Here is a 21810-nt window from a genome sequence, read left to right as displayed (position 1 = left end):
AAAAAGTTGTAGAGTCATCGCTTAAACTAATTTTTCTTTTAAATTAGAATTAAAAATATATCACTAATAAAGCTTAGTTATTAAGAATAAAAATGTTTTATATATTCACGTATTTTCTCAAGTCTCACCATGGCATATGACAGCTTGTATTTTAGTTAATAATTGAAAGGGTACTCTACTATTTTATCTAGTAATTTCCAATTTAAGAATGTCTAAAATGTATATAATTTATTTCATTTTAGTAAACCAAACATGATAAAAAAGGATTGGGTGGAGTTGCCTCCACACAGTCAAGGTTACAAGGATGGTGTCAATTACTTTTTGGATATTGCATTCACCAAAGGAAAGGTTGAAGAAGAAGAGATTTTGTGTCCTTGTGCTGTATGTTGCAATGATAGTTGGGAAGTAAGAGATGTAGTGTATGACCATTTATGTAGCAAAGGATTTGTAAAGGGATACACTGAATGGATTTATCATGGTGAAGATGAAAGCCTTATGGATCTGGATGGTGATAGTAATGATGAAACATCATCTCATGATGATATTGATGGGTTGCTATTTGAGACATTTAAAGATGCGGCTGAAGGAGGTGGAGTACATGAAGGGCTAAATGAAGATGCAAAGAAATTTTATAAACTAGTTGATGATGCAAATCAAGAGTTGTATCCTGGTTGTGAAAAGTTTTCCTCGTTATCATTCACTATTAGAATTTATTTGTTGAAATGTCTCCATGGATGGAGCAATGCATCGTTCACTGCTCTCTTAGAGTTGTTGAAAGAGGCTATGCCAGATTTGAACATCCCTGTCTCTTTCAATAAAACAAAATCTATGATAAAAGATTTGGGCTTAGACTATAAAAAGATTGATGCATGTCCCAACAATTGCATGTTATTTTGGAAAGATCATGGGAAAGATGATTCATGTCATATTTGTGGAGCATCAAGGTGGATTGAATATCCTGAAGTTGCTAATGATCTTGAAGAATCTATAAAAGCTCACAAGGTTCCTGCCAAAGTTCTAAGACATTTTCCTTTGATTCCAAGATTGAAAAGACTTTTTATGTGTTCAAAGACAGCCGACACATTGAGATGGCATGCCGAGCATCGTTCAAGGGATGGGAAGTTAAGGCATCCGGCCGATGCCCAAGCATGGAAAGACTTTGATGCCAAACATTCAGATTTTGCTTGTGAAACTCGTAACATAAGACTTGGGTTGGCAAGTGATGGGTTTAATCCATTTAGGACTATATTATATATATTTAGTATAATTTAAAGGTGTCAATCTAGCTTGTTGATTATAATAATCACAGGTTTCTAACATTATAAATAAATTCACTTGACAGAGTATTATATGTAGTCCTTGGAGCATGATATAATTTTACACATACGGAGATTGATTTCATGTATAAACTTTGTTTCTTCAATTTGTGTTTTTTGTACAAACTTGTGTTCTCTGCATTATTAGTTTCTATTTTTGCGTTCCATAATTGGAAAACATAAATTGAAAAAGGGTTTGATAATTCATAATTGAGTGTGTTACTCATTTTTTTGAGTTTTTATTTATGCGAGGTTTAACTCTTGTTGATGTATTTTATTTTATTTACTTATACAGCAAGGTATCAATGAAGATGTAGAAAATGATGATATCAATGATGAAATTCAAGAGGACGACGTAGATAGTGAAATTCAAGTGGACGACGTAGATGACGAATTTCAAGAGGACGGTGTAGGTGACGAATTTCAAGAGGACGACACAAATCTAGATGATGAATTTCAAGAGGACGACATAGATCTAGATGATGAATTTCAAGAGGACGATATAGATGGTGAATTTCAAGAGGAAGACGTAGATGAAGAATTCTTGGAAGAAGACATGTGTGATGAATTTCAAAAAGACGATGTGGGTGATGAATTCGAAGAAGAAAAACTTAAATGAGTTGGATGATGGATTTTTTTTACTTGTAGTTGAAAGCATTAAACTTGAACTTGTTTTTTGTTGAACTATGTTTTTTGTTATTTTGCTAGGGTCATAGTTTAAAGTTTTAAACGTAATATTATAAGTATTATTACATTAGGTATTTTATGTATTGGCTACTATCTTGAATTAATGTTAGAACTAGATTTTATTATAATATAACTTTTATGGATGTACGTTTAAATTTGATCTTGTTTATGTTATTATCGACATTTTTTTTAAATTAGTCATCATCGACTATATTATCAAGAAAATAATTACAAAATAATATATTTTATGGGGACAATCTAAAAGAACAGCCTATAACTTATGGCTACACTTTGAAAACGTTCCTCCTTATTCAGATTTAAGGGAACAATTAGTAAATTGTAGCCACATCTGGCAACACTTAAAAAGCGTCCCCTAATAGGACACAAATAATCGTCCCCTATTCTTTTTTGGTTAGGCAACGCTTTTTAAAAGCGTGCCCAAAGAACACTTAAAAACGTCGCCTTTGAGGCCGCTAATAATCGTCCCCTATTCCTTCGGTTTAGGCGACGTTTTTGAAAAGCGTGCCCAAAGACCATTGAAAAACGTCGCCTTAGAGAATAGGCAACGCCTGCACAGGAGACACTTAAAAAACGTCCCCTTTTCTTTTAGGCAACATTTTCCAAAGTTTTGGCAACATTTTTCAAGTGTTGCTGGAGAGCCTAAATGTTGTAGTGACTGTCTCAATTCTCATCTTAACCTACAAACATAATTTAAGTATATTTAAACTAAAAATCATGAAATACATACATATGAAAATGTTGAAAGTGTAACTAAATTAGAAAGCATAGAAAATATATTTACCTGGTGCTCATTTAAAGGAATATATTGTTGAAGTATTTTCGGAGATTGAGAGTCTACTTCCAATACACAGCCATGATCTCTTATCCCGGATAAAGCCACGTCAATGTTACGGCCACCATCATCCTCCTCATCATCACCTGCCATTACTCAATTCAGATAAACTCAAGTGTTCCAAATATCTTGAGGGGAAAGCAACACTCTTTGTCCAAAATCTGAGTGGCGGTGATATAGAAATTCGACTGCCGCACATGATGCAAAAGCAAAACAAGAGTCTGCACCGTTGAATATAGTACAACTTTATTTCAAATTAAAGATAAGTATATATCAATAAAAAAATTAAATTTGGCACGGAAAACTACCTCCTTTCCCTTGATTTTTAACTGGTTTTAAATCACCACTAATTCTCCAATCCCAAAATCTTGTTACGTATGAGTATGCATTTTGGAACTAATCTGAAATCTCATGCAATAAAAAGTGAATCAGCCAAAAAAAATATACAAATTTTTATTCCTATTTTAAAGAGAAGTAAACAATACATGAAAAGAAAAAATTTAGAGAGGCAACTGAGAATTGTTGAATTCTCATCCTAACCAAAGCTAATGCTCCTAGTACAAAAAAATGCAATGAAATACGACCTAAAAATGTTTTTCCGTTCCGTTTTTGCCTCGCAAATTTCCAGAATCATACCTTTAAAGGTGTTACGTATATACATTACTGAAATAATTTATGTTTCAATTGAAATTTAGTTCCTCCGAAGATACATCTTCGAAATCTAAAAGTATTACAGTATTTTTGTGCATTGCGTTAGAAGATTCTAAGGTGCATTAAAAAATTCTATACATTTTTATCATGCCCAATGGACCTATATATTTGAGAAAGAAATAATAAGAAATTTTTCTGTGCACCATATAGGGTTAAAAATACCCTCGATAACCCCAAAATACCCTTCATCTATTCATATCCGAACACACCCTCTTCACATTTTAAAAATGTTTCGAATATACATATCTGAAATGACATTTTTCACAATTGTGTATCTTAGCCCTACTAAATCTGGCGTCTCCATTACGCCCCATTCAGTTCCATAAGAATTCTGATTATCCAATATTAAACAAGTTCATTTCCAACTTTTTTTAGTTCCACAACCTATAACAAGCACGACATGGATTAATACTAGTTCTGGGTCAAAGGCGGATGCAAGACGAGGTCCATGATATATCACATCCTGTTATTATAAAAAATAAAGATTGAATGAAATAACAAATTGAATTTTCATTAAAACATATATTGCATGTATTTTTTACCCCTGATATGTTATTCATTTCATCATTCCAATCGACATCCACGATTACAGGTCCATAATGATATACATCATGTTCCATATTCTTCCTTAGGATGGGTATAACTGTCTCAATTCTCATCTTAACCTACAAACATAATTTAAGTATATTTAAACTAAAAATCATGAAATACATACATATGAAAATGTTGAAAGTGTAACTAAATTAGAAAGCATAGAAAATATATTTACCTGGTGCTCATTTAAAGGAATATATTGTTGAAGTATTTTCGGAGATTGAGAGTCTACTTCCAATACACAGCCATGATCTCTTATCCCGGATAAAGCCACGTCAATGTTACGGCCACCATCATCCTCCTCATCATCACCTGCCATTACTCAATTCAGATAAACTCAAGTGTTCCAAATATCTTGAGGGGAAAGCAACACTCTTTGTCCAAAATCTGAGTGGCGGTGATATAGAAATTCGACTGCCGCACATGATTCAAAAGCAAAACAAGAGTCTGCACCGTTGAATATAGTACAACCTTATTTCAAATTAAAGATAAGTATATATCAATAAAAAAATTAAATTTGGCACGGAAAACTACATCCTTTCCCTTGATTTTTAACTGGTTTTAAATCACCACTAATTCTCCAATCCCAAAATCTTGTTACGTATGAGTATGCATTTTGGAACTAATCTGAAATCTCATGCAATAAAAAGTGAATCAGCCAAAAAAAATATACAAATTTTTATTCCTATTTTAAAGAGAAGTAAACAATACATGAAAAGAAAAAATTTAGAGAGGCAACTGAGAATTGTTGAATTCTCATCCTAACCAAAGCTAATGCTCCTAGTACAAAAAAATGCAATGAAATACGACCTAAAAATGTTTTTCCGTTCCGTTTTTGCCTCGCAAATTTCCAGAATCATACCTTTAAAGGTGTTACGTATATACATTACTGAAATAATTTATGTTTCAATTGAAATTTAGTTCCTCCGAAGATACATCTTCGAAATCTAAAAGTATTAATGTATTTTTGTGCATTGCGTTAGAAGATTCTAGGGTGCATTAAAAAATTCTATACATTTTTATCATGCCCAATGGACCTATATATTTGAGAAAAAAATAATAAGAAATTTTTCTGTGCACCCATATAGGGTTAAAAATACACTCGATAACCCCAGAATACCCTTCATCTATTCATATCCGAATACACCCTCTTTACATTTTAAAAATGTTTCGAATATACATATCTGAAATGACATTTTTCCCAATTGTGTATCTTAGCCCTACAAAATCTGGCGTCTCCATTACGCCCCATTCAGTTTCATAAGAATTCTGATTATCCAATATTAAACAAGTTCATTTCCAACTTTTTTTAGTTCCACAACCTATAACAAGCACGACATGGATTAATACTAGTTCTGGGTCAAAGGCGGATGCAAGACGAGGTCCACGATATATCACATCCTGTTATTATAAAAAATAAAGATTGAATGAAATAACAAATTGAATTTTCATTAAAACATATATTGCATGTATTTTTTACCCCTGATATGTTATTCATTTCATCATTCCAATCGACATCCACGATTACAGGTCCATAATGATATACATCATGCTCCATATTCTTCCTTAGAATGGTATAACTGTCTCAATTCTCATCTTAACCTACAAACATAATTTAAGTATATTTAAACTAAAAATCATGAACTACATACATATGAAAATGTTGAAAGTGTAACTAAATTAGAAAGCATAGAAAATATCTTTACCTGGTGCTCATTTAAAGGTATAGGTTGTTGAAGTATTTTCGGAGATTGAGAGTCTAATTCCAATACATAGCCATGATCTCTTATCCCGGATAAAGCCACGTCAATGTTACGGCCACCAACATCCTCCTCATCATCACCTACCATTAGTCGATTCAGATAAACTCAAGTGTTCCAAATATCTTGGTGGGAAAGCAACACTCTTTGTCCAAAATCTGGGTGGCGGTGATATAGATATTCGACTGCCGCACATGATGCAAAAGCAAAACAAGAGTCTACACCGTTGAATATAGTACAACTTTATTTCAAAATAAAGATAAGAATATATCAATAAAAAATTAAATTTGGCACGGAAAACTTCCTCCTTTCCCTTCATTTTTAACTGGTTTTAAATCACCACTAATTCTCCAATCCCAGAATCTTGTTTCGGTATGAGTATGCATTTTGGAACTAATCTGAAATCTCATGCAATAAAAAGTGAATCAGCCAAAGAAAATTTACAAAGAAAAAATTTAGAGAGGCAACTGAGAATTGTTGAATTCTCATCCTAACCAAAGCTAATGCTCCTTGTACAAAAAAATGCAATGAAATACGACCTAAAAAGGTTTTTCCGTTCTGTTTTTGCCTCGCAAATTTCCAGAATCATACCTTTAAAGGTGTTACGTATATACATTACTGAAATAATTTATGTTTCAATTGAAATTTAGTTCCTACGAAGATACATCTTCGAAATCTAAAAGTATTACCTGTATTTTTGTGCAGTGCGTTAGAAGATTCTAGGGTGCATTAAAAATTCTTTACATTTTTATCATTCTGTGCACTTATATAGGATTAAAAATACTCTCGATAACCCCAAAATACGCTTCATCTATTCATATTCGAACACACCCTTTTCACATTTTAAAAATGTTTCGGATATGCATATCTGAAATGACATTTTTCCCAATTGTGTATCTTAGCCCTATTAAATCTGGCGTCTCCATTATGCCCCATTCAGTTCCATAAGAATTCTGATTATCCAATATTAAACAAGTTCATTTCCAACTTTTTTTTAGTTCCACAACCTATAACAAGCACGACATGGAATAATACTAGTTCGGGGTCAAAGGCGGATGCAAGACGAGGTTCATGATATATCACATCCTGTTATTATAAAAAATAAAGATTGAATGAAATAATATATTGCATGCATTTTTTACCAAAATATGTTATTCATTTCATCAATTCAATCGACATCCACAATTACAGGTCCATAACGATATACATCATACTCCATATTCTTCCTTAGGACCGGTAAAATTGTCTCAATTCTCATCTTAACCTACAAACATAATTTAAACTAAAAATCATTAACTACATACATATAAAAATATTGAAAGTGTAACTAAATTAGAAAGCATAGAAAATATCTTTACCTGACACTCATTTAAAGGTACAGATTGTTGAAGTATTTCCAAGGATGGAGAGTCTACTTCCAATACACAGCCATGATCTCTTATCCAGGATAAAGCCACGTCAATATTACGGCCACCATCATCCTCCTCATCATCACCTGCCATTACTCAATTCAGATAAACTAAATTGTTCCAAATATCTTGAGGGGAAAGCAACACTCTTTGTCCAAAATCTGGGTGGCGGTGATATAGAAATTCGACTGCCGAACATGATGCAAAAGCAAAACAAGAGTCTGCACCGTTGAATATAGTACAACTTTATTTCAAATTAAAGATAAGTATATATCAATAAAAAAATTAAATTTGACACGGAAAACTACCTCCTTTCCCTTGATTTTTAACTGGTTTTAAATCACCACTAATTCTCCAATCCCAAAATCTTGTTACGTATGAGTATGCATTTTGGAACTAATCGGAAATCTCATGCAATAAAAAGTGAATCAGCCAAAGAAAATATACAAATTTTTATTCCTATTTTAAAGAGAAGTAAACAAGACATGAAAAGAAAAAATTTAGAGAGGCAACTGAGAATTGTTGAATTCTCATCCTAACCAAAGCTAATGCTCCTAGTACAAAAAAATGCAATGAAATACGACCTAAAAATGTTTTTCCGTTCCGTTTTTGCCTCGCAAATTTCCAGAATCATACCTTTAAAGTTGTTACGTATATACATTACTGAAATAATTTATGTTTCAATTGAAATTTAGTTCCTCCGAAGATACATCTTCAAAATCTAAAAGTATTACAGTATTTTTGTGCATTGCGTTAGAAGATTCTAAGGTGCATTAAAAAATTCTATACATTTTTATCATGCCCAATGGACCTATATATTTGAGAAAGAAATAATAAGAAATTTTTCGGTGCACCCATATAGGGTTAAAAATACCCTCGATAACCCCAAAATACCCTTCATCTATTCATATCCGAACACACCCTCTTCACATTTTAAAAATGTTTCGAATATACATATCTGAAATGACATTTTTCACAGTTGTGTATCTTAGCCCTACTAAATCTGGCGTCTCCATTACGCCCCATTCAGTTCCATAAGAATTCTGATTATCCAATATTAAACAAGTTCATTTCCAACGTTTTTTAGTTCCACAACCTATAACAAGCACGACATGGATTAATACTAGTTTTGGGTCAAAGGCGGATGCAAGACGAGGTCCATGATATATCACATCCTGTTATTATAAAAAATAAAGATTGAATGAAATAACAAATTGAATTTTCATTAAAACATATATTGCATGTAATTTTTACCCCTGATATGTTATTCATTTCATCATTCCAATCGACATCCACGATTACAGGTACATAATGATATACATCATGCTCCATATTCTTCCTTAGGATGGGTATAACTGTCTCGATTCTCATCTTAACCTACAAACATAATTTAAGTATATTTAAACTAAAAGTCATGAAATACATACATATGAAAATGTTGAAAGTGTAACTAAATTAGAAAGCATAGAAAATATATTTACCTGGTGCTCATTTAAAGGAATATATTGTTGAAGTATTTTCGGAGATTGAGAGTCTACTTCCAATACACAGCCATGATCTCTTATCCCGGATAAAGCCACGTCAATGTTACAACCACCATCATCCTCCTCATCATCACCTGCCATTACTCAATTCAGATAAACTCAAGTGTTCCAATTATCTTGAGGGGAAAGCAACACTCTTTGTCCAAAATCTGAGTGGCGGTGATATAGAAATTCGACTGCCGCACATGATGCAAAAGCAAAACAAGAGTCTGCACCGTTGAATATAGTACAACTTTATTTCAAATTAAAGATAAGTATATATCAATAAAAAAATTAAATTTGGCACGGAAAACTACCTCCTTTCTCTTGATTTTTAACTGGTTTTAAATCACCACTAATTCTCCAATCCCAAAATCTTGTTACGGTATGAGTATGCATTTTGGAACTAATCTGAAATCTCATGCAATAAAAAGTGAATCAGCCAAAGAAAATTTACAAAGAAAAAATTTAGAGAGGCAACTGAGAATTGTTGAATTCTCATCCTAACCAAAGCTAATGCTCCTTGTACAAAAAAATGCAATGAAATACGACCTAAAAAGGTTTTTCCGTTCTGTTTTTGCCTCGCAAATTTCCAGAATCATACCTTTAAAGGTGTTACGTATATACATTACTGAAATAATTTATGTTTCAATTGAAATTTAGTTCCTACGAAGATACATCTTCGAAATCTAAAAGTATTACCTGTATTTTTGTGCAGTGCGTTAGAAGATTCTAGGGTGAATTAAAAATTCTTCACATTTTTATCATTCTGTGCACTTATATAGGATTAAAAATACCCTCGATAACCCCAAAATACGCTTCATCTATTCATATCCGAACACACCCTTTTCACATTTTAAAAATGTTTCGGATATGCATATCTGAAATGACATTTTTCCCAATTGTGTATCTTAGCCTTATTAAATCTGGCGTCTCCATTATGCCCCATTCAGTTCCATAAGAATTCTGATTATCCAATATTAAACGAGTTCATTTCCAACTTTTTTTTAGTTCCACAACCTATAACAAGCACGACATGGATTAATACTAGTTCGGGGTCAAAGGCGGATGCAAGACGAGGTTCATGATATATCACATCCTGTTATTATAAAAAATAAAGATTGAATGAAATAATATATTGCATGCATTTTTTACCACAATATGTTATTCATTTCATCAATTCAATCGACATCCACAATTACAGGTCCATAATGATATACATCATACTCCATATTCTTCCTTAGGACCGGTAAAATTGTCTCAATTCTCATCTTAACCTACAAACATAATTTAAACTAAAAATCATTAACTACATACATATAAAAATATTGAAAGTGTAACTAAATTAGAAAGCATAGAAAATATCTTTACCTGGCCTTCATTTAAAGGTACAGATTGTTGAAGTATTTCCAAGGATGGAGAGTCTACTTCCAATACACAGCCATGATCTCTTATCCAGGATAAAGCCACGTCAATATTACGGCCACCATCATCCTCCTCATCATCACCTGCCATTACTCAATTCAGATAAACTAAATTGTTCCAAATATCTTGAGGGGAAAGCAACACTCTTTGTCCAAAATCTGGGTGGCGGTGATATAGAAATTCGACTGCCGAACATGATGCAAAAGCAAAACAAGAGTCTGCACCGTTAAATATAGTACAACTTTATTTCAAATTAAAGATAAGTATATATCAATAAAAATGTTTCGAATATACATATCTGAAATGACATTTTTCACAATTGTGTATCTTAGCCCTACTAAATCTGGCGTCTCCATTACGCCCCATTCAGTTCCATAAGAATTCTGATTATCCAATATTAAACAAGTTCATTTCCAACTTTTTTTAGTTCCACAACCTATAACAAGCACGACATGGATTAATACTAGTTCTGGGTCAAAGGCGGATGCAAGACGAGGTCCATGATATATCACATCCTGTTATTATAAAAAATAAAGATTGAATGAAATAACAAATTGAATTTTCATTAAAACATATATTGCATGTATTTTTTACCCCTGATATGTTATTCATTTCATCATTCCAATCGACATCCACGATTACAGGTCCATAATGATATACATCATGCTCCATATTCTTCCTTAGGATGGGTATAACTGTCTCGATTCTCATCTTAACCTACAAACATAATTTAAGTATATTTAAACTAAAAGTCATGAAATACATACATATGAAAATGTTGAAAGTGTAACTAAATTAGAAAGCATAGAAAATATATTTACGAGGTGCTCGTTTAAAGGAATATATTGTTGAAGTATTTTCGGAGATTGAGAGTCTACTTCCAATACACAGCCATGATCTCTTATCCCAGATAAAGCCACATCAATGTTACGGCCACCATCATCCTCCTCATCATCACCTGCCATTACTCAATTCAGATAAACTAAATTGTTCCAAATATCTTGAGGGGAAAGCAACACTCTTTGTCCAAAATCTGAGTGGTGGTGATATAGAAATTCGACTGCCGCACATGATGCAAAAGCAAAACAAGAGTCTGCACCGTTGAATATAGTACAACTTTATTTCAAATTAAAGATAAGTATATATCAATAAAAAAATTAAATTTGGCACGGAAAACTACCTCCTTTCCCTTGATTTTTAACTGGTTTTAAATCACCACTAATTCTCCAATCCCAAAATCTTGTTACGGTATGAGTATGCATTTTGGAACTAATCTGAAATCTCATGCAATAAAAATTGAATCAGCCAAAGAAAATATACAAATTTTTATTCCTATTTTAAAGAAAAGTAAACAATACATGAAAAGAAAAAATTTAGAGAGGCAACTGAGAATTGTTGAATTCTCATCCTAACCAAAGCTAATGCTCCTAGTACAAAAAAATGCAATGAAATACGACCTAAAAATGTTTTTCCGTTCCGTTTTTGCCTCGCAAATTTCCAGAATCATACCATTAAAATTGTTACATATATACATTACTGAAATAATTTATGTTTCAATTGAAATTTAGTTCCTCCGAAGATACATCTTCGAAATCTAAAAGTATTACAGTATTTTTGTGCATTGCGTTAGAAGATTCTAAGGTGCATTAAAAAATTCTATACATTTTTATCATGCCCAATGGACCTATATATTCCTATATATTTGAGAAAGAAATAATAAGAAATTTTTCTGTTCACCCATATAGGGTTAAAAATACCCTCGATAACCCTAAAATACCCTTCATCTATTCATATCCGAACACACCCTCTTCACATTTTAAAAATGTTTCGAATATACATATCTGAAATGACATTTTTCACAATTGTGTATCTTAGCCTTACTAAATCTGGCGTCTCCATTACGCCCCATTCAGTTCCATAAGAATTGTGATTATCCAATATTAAACAAGTTCATTTCCAACTTTTTTTTAGTTCCACAACCTATAATAAGCACGACATGGATTAATACTAGTTCTGGGTCAAAGGCGGATGCAAGACGAGGTCCATGATATATCACATCCTGTTATTATAAAAATTAAAGATTGAATGAAATAACAAATTGAATTTTCATTAAAACATATATTGCATGTATTTTTTACCCCTGATATGTTATTCATTTCATCATTCCAATCGACATCAACGATTACAGGTCCATGATGATATACATCATGCTCCATATTCTTCCTTAGGATGGGTATAACTGTCTCAATTCTCATCTTAACCTACAAACATAATTTAAGTATATTTAAACTAAAATCATGAAATACATACATATGAAAATGTTGAAAGTGTAACTAAATTATAAAGCATATAAAATATATTTTTCTGGTGCTCATTTAAAGGAATATATTGTTGAAGTATTTTCGGAGATTGAGAGTCTACTTCCAATACACAGCCATGATCTCTTATCCCGGATAAAGCCACATCAATGTTACGGCCACCATCATCCTCCTCATCATCACCTGCCATTACTCAATTCAGATAAACTAAATTGTTCCAAATATCTTGAGGGGAAAGCAACACTCTTTGTCCAAAATCTGAGTGGCGGTGATATAGAAATTCGACTGCCGCACATGATGCAAAAGCAAAACAAGAGTCTGCACCGTTGAATATAGTACAACTTTATTTCAAATTAAAGATAAGTATATATCAATAAAAAAATTAAATTTGGCACGGAAAACTACCTCCTTTCTCTTGATTTTTAACTGGTTTTAAATCACCACTAATTCTCCAATCCCAAAATCTTGTTACGGTATGAGTATGCATTTTGGAACTAATCTGAAATCTCATGCAATAAAAAGTGAATCAGCCAAAGAAAATATACAAATTTTTATTCCTATTTTAAAGAAAAGTAAACAATACATGAAAAGAAAAAATTTACAGAGGCAACTGAGAATTGTTGAATTCTCATCCTAACCAAAGCTAATGCTCCTAGTACAAAAAAATGCAATGAAATACGACCTAAAAATGTTTTTCCGTTCCGTTTTTGCCTCGCAAATTTCCAGAATCATACCTTTAAAGGTGTTACGTATATACATTACAGAAATAATTTATGTTTCAATTGAAATTTAGTTCCTCCGAAGATACATCTTCGAAATCTAAAAGTATTACAGTATTTTTGTGCATTGCGTTAGAAGATTCTAAGGTGCATTAAAAAGTTCTATACATTTTTATCATGCCCAATGGACCTATATATTTGAGAAAGAAATAATAAGAAATTTTTCTGTGCACCATATAGGGTTGAAAATACCCTCGATAACCCCAAAATACCCTTCATCTATTCATATCCGAACACACCCTCTTCACATTTTAAAAATGTTTCGAATATACATATCTAAAAGGACATTTTTCACAATTGTGTATCTTAGCCCTACTAAATCTGGCGTCTCCATTATGCCCCATTCAGTTCCATAAGAATTCTGATTATCCAATATTAAACAAGTTCATTTCCAACTTTTTTTTAGTTCCACAACCTATAACAAGCACGACATGGATTAATACTAGTTCTGGGTCAAAGGCGGATGCAAGACGAGGTCCATGATATATCACATCCTGTTATTATAAAAAATAAGGATTGAATGAAATAACAAATTGAATTTTCATTAAAACATATATTGCATGTATTTTTTACCCCTGATATGTTATTCATTTCATCATTCCAATCGACATCCACGATTACAGGTCCATAATGATATACATCATGCTCCATATTCTTCCTTAGGATGGGTATAACTGTCTCAATTCTCATCTTAACCTACAAACATAATTTAAGTATATTTAAACTAAAAATCATGAAATACATACATATGAAAATGTTGAAAGTGTAACTAAATTAGAAAGCATAGAAAATATATTTACCTGGTGCTCATTTAAAGGAATATATTGTTGAAGTATTTTCGGAGATTGAGAGTCTACTTCCAATACACAGCCATGATCTCTTATCCCGGATAAAGCCACGTCAATGTTACGGCCACCATCATCCTCCTCATCATCACCTGCCATTACTCAATTCAGATAAACTCAAGTGTTCCAAATATCTTGAGGGGAAAGCAACACTCTTTGTCCAAAATCTGAGTGGCGGTGATATAGAAATTCGACTGCCGCACATGATGCAAAAGCAAAACAAGAGTCTGCACCGTTGAATATTGTACAACTTTATTTCAAATTAAAGATAAGTATATATCAATAAAAAAATTAAATTTGGCACGGAAAACTACCTCCTTTCCCTTGATTTTTAACTGGTTTTAAATCACCACTAATTCTCCAATCCCAAAATCTTGTTACGTATGAGTATGCATTTTGGAACTAATCTAAAATCTCATGCAATAAAAAGTGAATCAGCCAAAGAAAATATACAAATTTTTATTCCTATTTTAAAGAGAAGTAAACAATACATGAAAAGAAAAAATTTAGAGAGGCAACTGAGAATTGTTGAATTCTCATCCTAACCAAAGCTAATGCTCCTAGTACAAAAAAATGCAATGAAATACGACCTAAAAATGTTTTTCCGTTCCGTTTTTGCCTCGCAAATTTCCAGAATCATACCTTTAAAGGTGTTACGTATATACATTACTGAAATAATTTATGTTTCAATTGAAATTTAGTTCCTCCGAAGATACATCTTCGAAATCTAAAAGTATTACAGTATTTTTGTGCATTGCGTTAGAAGATTATAGGGTGCATTAAAAAATTCTATACATTTTTATCATGCCCAATGGACCTATATATTTGAGAAAAAAATAATAAGAAATTTTTTTGTGCACCCATATAGGGTTAAAAATACTCTCGATAACCCCAAAATACCCTTCATCTATTCATATCCGAACACACCCTCTTCACATTTTAAAAATGTTTCGAATATACATATCTGAAATGACATTTTTCACAATTGTGTATTTTAGCCCTACTAAATCTGGCGTTTCCATTACGCCCCATTCAGTTCCATAAGAATTCTGATTATCCAAAATTAAACAAGTTCATTTCCAACTTTTTTTTAGTTCCACAACCTATAACAAGCACGACATGGATTAATACTAGTTCGGGGTCAAAGGCGGATGCAAGACGAGGTTCATGATATATCACATCCTGTTATTATAAAAAATAAAGATTGAATGAAATAATATATTGCATGCATTTTTTACCACAATATGTTATTCATTTCATCAATTCAATCGACATCCACAATTACAGGTCCATAATGATATACATCATACTCCATATTCTTCCTTAGGACCGGTAGAATTGTCTCAATTCTCATCTTAACCTACAAACATAATTTAAACTAAAAATCATTAACTACATACATATAAAAATATTGAAAGTGTAACTAAATTAGAAAGCATAGAAAATATCTTTACCTGGCACTCATTTAAAGGTACAGATTGTTGAAGTATTTCCAAGGATGGAGAGTCTACTTCCAATACACAGCCATGATCTCTTATCCAGGATAAATCCACGTCAATATTACGGCCACCATCATCCTCCTCATCATCACCTGCCATTACTCAATTCAGATAAACTAAATTGTTCCAAATATCTTGAGGGGAAAGCAACACTCTTTGTCCAAAATCTGGGTGGCGGTGATATAGAAATTCGACTGCCGAACATGATGCAAAAGCAAAACAAGAGTCTGCACCGTTGAATATAGTACAACTTTATTTCAAATTAAAGATAAGTATATATCAATAAAAAAAATTAAATTTGGCACGGAAAACTACCTCCTTTCCCTTGATTTTTAACTGGTTTTAAATCACCACTAATTCTCCAATCCCAAAATCTTGTTACGGTATGAGTATGCATTTTGGAACTAATCTGAAATCTCATGCAATAAAAAGTGAATCAGCCAAAGAAAATATACAAATTTTTATTCCTATTTTAAAGAGAAGTAAACAATACATGAAAAGAAAAAATTTAGAGAGGCAACTGAGAATTGTTGAATTCTCATCCTAACCAAAGCTAATGCTCCTTGTACAAAAAAATGCATTGAAATACGACCTAAAAATGTTTTTCCGTTCTGTTTTTGTCTCGCAAATTTCCAGAATCATACCTTTTAAAGGTGTTACTTATATACATTACTGAAATAATTTATGTTTCAATTGAAATTTAGTTCCTCCGAAGATACATCTTCGAAATCTAAAAGTATTACAGTATTTTTGTGCAGTGCGTTAGAACATTCTAGGGTGCATTAAAAAATTCTATACATTTTTATCATGCCCAATGGACCTATATATTTGAGAAAGAAATAATAAGAAATTTTTCTGTGCACCCATATAGGGTTAAAAATACCCTCGATAACCCCAAAATACCCTTCATCTATTCATATCCGAACACACCCTCTTCACTTTTTGAAAATGTTTCGAATATACATATCTGAAATGACATTTTTCCCAATTGTGTATCTTAGCCCTACTAAATCTGGCGTCTCCATTACGCCCCATTCAGTTCCATAAGAATTCTGATTATCCAATATTAAACAAGTTCATTTCCAACTTTTTTTAGTTCCACAACCTATAACAAGCACGACATGGATTAATACTAGTTCTGGGTCAAAGGCGGATGAAAGACGAGGTCCACGATATATCACATCCTGTTATTATAAAAAATAAAGATTGAATGAAATAACGAATTGAATTTTCATTAAAACATATATTGCATGTATTTTTTACCCCAGATATGTTATTCATTTCATCATTCCAATCGACATCCACGATTACAGGTCCATAATGATATACATCATGCTCCATATTCTTCCTTAGGATGGGTATAACTGTCTCAATTCTCATCTTAACCTACAAACATAATTTAAGTATATTTAATCTAAAAATCATGAACTACATACATATGAAAATGTTGAAAGTGTAACTAAATTAGAAAGCATAGAAAATATCTTTACCTGGTGCTCATTTAAAGGTATAGGTTGTTGAAGTATTTTCAGAGATTGAGAGTCTAAGTCCAATACACAACCATGATCTCTTATCCCGGATAAAGCCACGTCAATGTTACGGCCACCAACATCCTCCTCATCATCACCTACCATTAGTCGATTCAGATAAACTCAAGTGTTCCAAATATCTTGGTGGGAAAGCAACACTCTTTGTCCAAAATATGGGTGGCGGTGATATAGATATTCGAATGCCGCACATGATGCAAAAGCAAAACAAGAGTCTGCACCGTTGAATATAATACAACTTTATTTCAAAATAAAGATAAGAATATATCAATAAAAAATTAAATTTGGCACGGAAAACTTCCTCCTTTCCCTTGATTTTTTACTGGTTTTAAATCACCGTTAATTCTCCAATCCCAGAATCTTGTTACGGTATGAGTATGCATTTTGGAACTAATCTGAAATCTCATGCAATAAAAAGTGAATCAGCCAAAGAAAATATACAAATTTTTATTCCTATTTTAAAGAGAAGTAAACAATACATGAAAAGAAAAAATTTAGAGAGGCAACTGAGAATTGTTGAATTCTCATCCTAACCAAAGCTAATGCTACTTGTACAAAAAAATGCAATGAAATACGACCTAAAAATGTTTTTCCGTTCTGTTTTTGCCTCGCAAATTTCCAGAATCATACCTTTAAAGGTGTTACTTATATACATTACTGAAATAATTTATGTTTCAATTGAAATTTAGTTCCTACGAAGATACATCTTCGAAATCTAAAAGTATTACAGTATTTTTGTGCAGTGCGTTAGAAGATTCTAGGGTGCATTAAAAAATTCTATACATTTTTATCATGCCCAATGGACCTATATATTTGAGAAAGAAATTATAAGAAATTTTTCGGTGCACCCATATAGGGTTAAAAATACCCTCGATAACCCGAAAATACCCTTCATCTATTCATATCCGAACACACCCTCTTCACATTTTAAAAATGTTTCGAATATGCATATCTGAAAAGACATTTTTCCCAATTGTGTATCTTAGCCCTACTAAATCTGGCGTCTCCATATAGGGATAAAAATACCCTCGATAACCCGAAAATACCCTTCATCTATTCATATCCGAACACACCCTCTTCACATTTTAAAAATGTTTCGAATATGCATATCTGAAAAGACATTTTTCCCAATTGTGTATCTTAGCCCTACTAAATCTGGCGTCTCCATTACGCCCAATTCAGTTCCATAAGAATTCTGATTATCCAATATTAAACAAGTTCATTTCCAACTTTTTTTAGTTCCACAACCTATAACAAGCACGACATGGATTAATACTAGTTCTGGGTCAAAGGCGGATGCAAGACGAGGTCCACGATATATCACATCCTGTTATTATAAAAAATAAAGATTGAATGAAATAACAAATAGAATTTTCATTAAAACATATATTGCATGTATTTTTTACCCCTGATATGTTATTCATTTCATCATTCCAATTGACATCCACGATTACAGGTCCATAATGATATACATCATGCTCCATATTCTTCCTTAGGACCGGTATAATTGTCTCAATTCTCATCTTAACCTACAAACATAATTTAAACTAAAAATCATTAACTACATACATATAAAAATGTTGAAAGTGTAACTAAATTAGAAAGCATAGAAAATATCTTTACCTGGCGCTCATTTAAAGGTACAGATTGTTGAAGTATTTCCAAGGATGGAGAGTCTATTTCCAATACACAACCATGATCTCTTATCCAGGATAAACCACGTCAATGTTACGGCCACCATCATCCTCCTCATCATCACCTGCCATTACTCGATTCAGATAAACTAAATTGTTCCAAATATCTTGAGGGAAAAGCAACACTCTTTGTCCAAAATCTGGGTGGCGGTGATATAGAAATTCGACTGCCGCACATGATGCAAAAGCAAAACAATAGTCTGCACGGTTGAATATAGTACAACTTTATTTCAAATTAAAGATAAGTATATATCAATAAAAAAATTAAATTTGGCACGGAAAACTACCTCCTTTCCCTTGATTTTTAACTGGTTTTAAATCACCACTAATTCTCCAATCCCAAAATCTTGTTACGGTATGAGTATGCATTTTGGAACTAATTTGAAATCTCATGCAATAAAAAGTGAATCAGCCAAAGAAAATATACAAAGTTTTATTCCTATTTTAAAGATAAGTAAACAATACATGAAAAGAAAAATTTTAGAGAGACAACTGAGAATTGTTGAATTCTCATTGTAATAAGGTGAACTGACTTTTATAATCGAAATGTGTGGTAAAGCAAGAGTCGCCACCGACTTTTATTTTAACCAAACAAGTTAGAAAGGCTAAAAGAACAGGAAAAACCTTTTAAATAAAATAGGGTTCGGGAGGTAATTATGCAAAGGGAAGGTGTAAGGCACCCTTTGCATCCATGGTTTTCCATGGGCTCTTAATTGCTTTGCTCTTTGTTTTCAGAAATGTAGAAGAAAAGAATAGGGACTTTAGCTCGTAAATGAGCGTAGCCCTTTTGAAGATTTATGAGAAAGAATATGAAAAAACAGTTTTAGCCAGAGCAAGGCAATTAGGAGCAATTACCTTAAACTTAGATGATAGGTTTCTTTTAGCCTTTCAGGATGAAAGGGTCTATCCATGCCATGAGAGGGCAGGAAGCCTTTCGTTCGGATGTAAACGGGTCATCGCATTATCGTTCGCCATAAGACTGACCCATGCCATAGAGAGGCAGGTAGTCTAAGGAAAGGATCAGAATAGCCTTTCGTTTAGGCAACCAGAGGATACCTCAGCCTTTTCGTAGGCAACTTTCGAGGGTCGGAGTCATATTCGTGTACCGACAGCAGCATCATTAGGGACTTATGACTTTTATTTGTATCGAGGCAGCATGGCTGAGGTATCCTCGTATTCGAGGGACATGGCTATTCTGCAAAAAACACAAGGCAACAAGGCAACAGCCAACAGGCAACAGGCAACAGAGAGGTTACCTCAAAAGCGTGTGTGGGTGCAACAATCATGTGATTATATTCAGTTATATTATCTTATAAATTAGTGATTCTAAGTTAATTAGAACCTTGCACTCCCTATAATTACTAACCACAATAACTAATATTAACAATAATAATGGGGGAAGGGAAATTGCAACCAGCGGAGGAGAGGGGAATTGAAACCAACGGGATGATAAATAACAATTAAAAACAGAAGATATTAGAGTTTAGGGTTTAGGGTTACCGACTATTCGACGCTTTGGCAATGTGCAAACCCTGAAAAGGCGGGAAAAATAAGAAGGCAAAATAGAGTGAGTGCATTATCGGTTCGGAGGCAAACAAAGCTAAACCTAAAAAATAAAGAGATAAAGAAATTAAAATAAATAAATAAATGAATAAGCACTTAGCTTTTAAATTTGATCTGATATGGTTGGCGGTCGGAGGAAGCCTCGGGGTCAACCCTGAAAATGGCAAGGCAAGGGCAGAAGAAGGAGTGAATGTATGCATAATTCAAAAAATATAAATGGTAAACACTAAAATCAAAAGGAAACAAAATAGACTTTAAAAATAAAAGAATTGAATACTTAGCTTCGTATTTGAAGTGGCACGTAGTCGGAGTGTATTTGAAGAGTCAACCCTGAAAAGGCACAGAAAAAGAAATATTCAGTGTATGGAATGATCTTCGCAAACCCTGATTAGGGTACGAATTGAATAAGAAAATACGGACGATTTAATTAATTATTGGTCTCGCAACCTAATTAATTAAATCGGGAAGAGAAAATCAAATCGAGCACAAAGATATTTTTTAGGATTTTTTAGAGTTAGAATAAAATAAATACGAATTTTTGAATGAGTATAAATAATTAAATATAATCTAAATAAAAGAAAATAATTTAAATAACATATATATGTAAAAAAAATAAAATAAAAGATAAATATTATATAAATAATTAAGACAAAATAACAATTATTACTATACAAAAAGGTTTTTCTTTTGAAAATATATATAATAGTTTAAATATAATAAAGAAAAAGAAAAAGATTAATAACAATATATATATATATATATATATATATATATATATATATATATATATATATATATTAATATTAATATGTAAATAAGATAAATTTATGTAATTAAAAATAAAATAAAAAAAATTGAAAACTTAGTTGTTTGATCCTGTGTGGCTGGTGTATGCGTTCCATGGTACACCTGCTTGTTGGCATGCGTTGGATTGGGAGAGGCAATGATCTGATGGCCAGGGACTGGGGGTGTATTGTGATCATGGTGAGAGCGCTAGCACCTGATCCATATGCAAATTTAGACAAGGAATTGAGCACAAAAATACTACAAGAGGCAGGGATCGAACCCCTGCCAATGCGATGTAAAGCCTTAACACTCGCGTCTCTTCCACTGCGTCACGCCTTTTGTGCTGTTAAAGAGATTACTCAATATGATAATATATAAAAAACAAACGAAACAAAAAAAAAGAAAGAGCGCGTATGTCGTCTTCTTCGTTGGGACGATTCAGGAAAAGGCCACACTTTTGGCTACAGTCCCAAAGCGTTGCTATAGACCTGCAAAACGTCA

At 32.6% G+C, this 21810-nt stretch overlaps 2 protein-coding genes across 2 annotated transcripts; one reads left to right on the top strand and one right to left on the bottom strand.

Annotated features, from left to right (window-relative positions):
* The first annotated feature begins 252 nt into the window (after positions 1–252).
* Positions 253–1935, top strand: LOC131642695 (uncharacterized). The gene is made up of 2 exons (XM_058912916.1): positions 253–1215; positions 1612–1935. The coding sequence occupies exons 1-2, from the start codon at positions 253–255 to the stop codon at positions 1933–1935; spliced, it is 1287 nt and encodes a 428-aa protein (XP_058768899.1).
* Positions 1936–17361: 15426 nt separating this feature from the next.
* Positions 17362–19329, bottom strand: LOC131642694 (uncharacterized). The gene is made up of 7 exons (XM_058912914.1): positions 19248–19329; positions 19026–19160; positions 18890–18942; positions 18673–18795; positions 18543–18593; positions 17590–17661; positions 17362–17481 (listed from the first exon to the last, which is right to left on the bottom strand). Exons 1-7 carry the CDS (start codon positions 19327–19329, stop codon positions 17362–17364), a joined length of 636 nt encoding a protein of 211 aa, XP_058768897.1.
* Between the last annotated feature and the right edge of the window lie 2481 nt (positions 19330–21810).

This window comes from Vicia villosa, unplaced genomic scaffold (genome assembly GCF_029867415.1).
Source record: "Vicia villosa cultivar HV-30 ecotype Madison, WI unplaced genomic scaffold, Vvil1.0 ctg.005623F_1_1, whole genome shotgun sequence".
Classification (NCBI taxonomy): domain Eukaryota; kingdom Viridiplantae; phylum Streptophyta; class Magnoliopsida; order Fabales; family Fabaceae; genus Vicia; species Vicia villosa.
This window is presented reverse-complemented; position numbering and strand designations above follow the sequence as displayed.

Bases quoted from the DNA above. Each gene is read 5' to 3' on its own strand.
- LOC131642694 (XM_058912914.1), bottom strand. From the start codon at position 19,329: ATGCATACTCATACCGTAACAAGATTTTGGGATTGGAGAATTAGTGGT. The intron at 18,943-19,025 runs GTGATGATGAGG...TATTGGAAATAG, and splicing joins TCTGAATCGAGTAATGGCAG to ACTCTCCATCCTTGGAAATA. The intron at 17,482-17,589 runs GTAAAAAATCAA...TCAACGGTGCAG, and splicing joins TTAACGGTGATTTAAAACCA to ACTCTTGTTTTGCTTTTGCA.
- LOC131642695 (XM_058912916.1), top strand. From the start codon at position 253: ATGATAAAAAAGGATTGGGTGGAGTTGCCTCCACACAGTCAAGGTTAC. The intron at 1,216-1,611 runs GCAAGTGATGGG...TTACTTATACAG, and splicing joins GTAACATAAGACTTGGGTTG to CAAGGTATCAATGAAGATGT.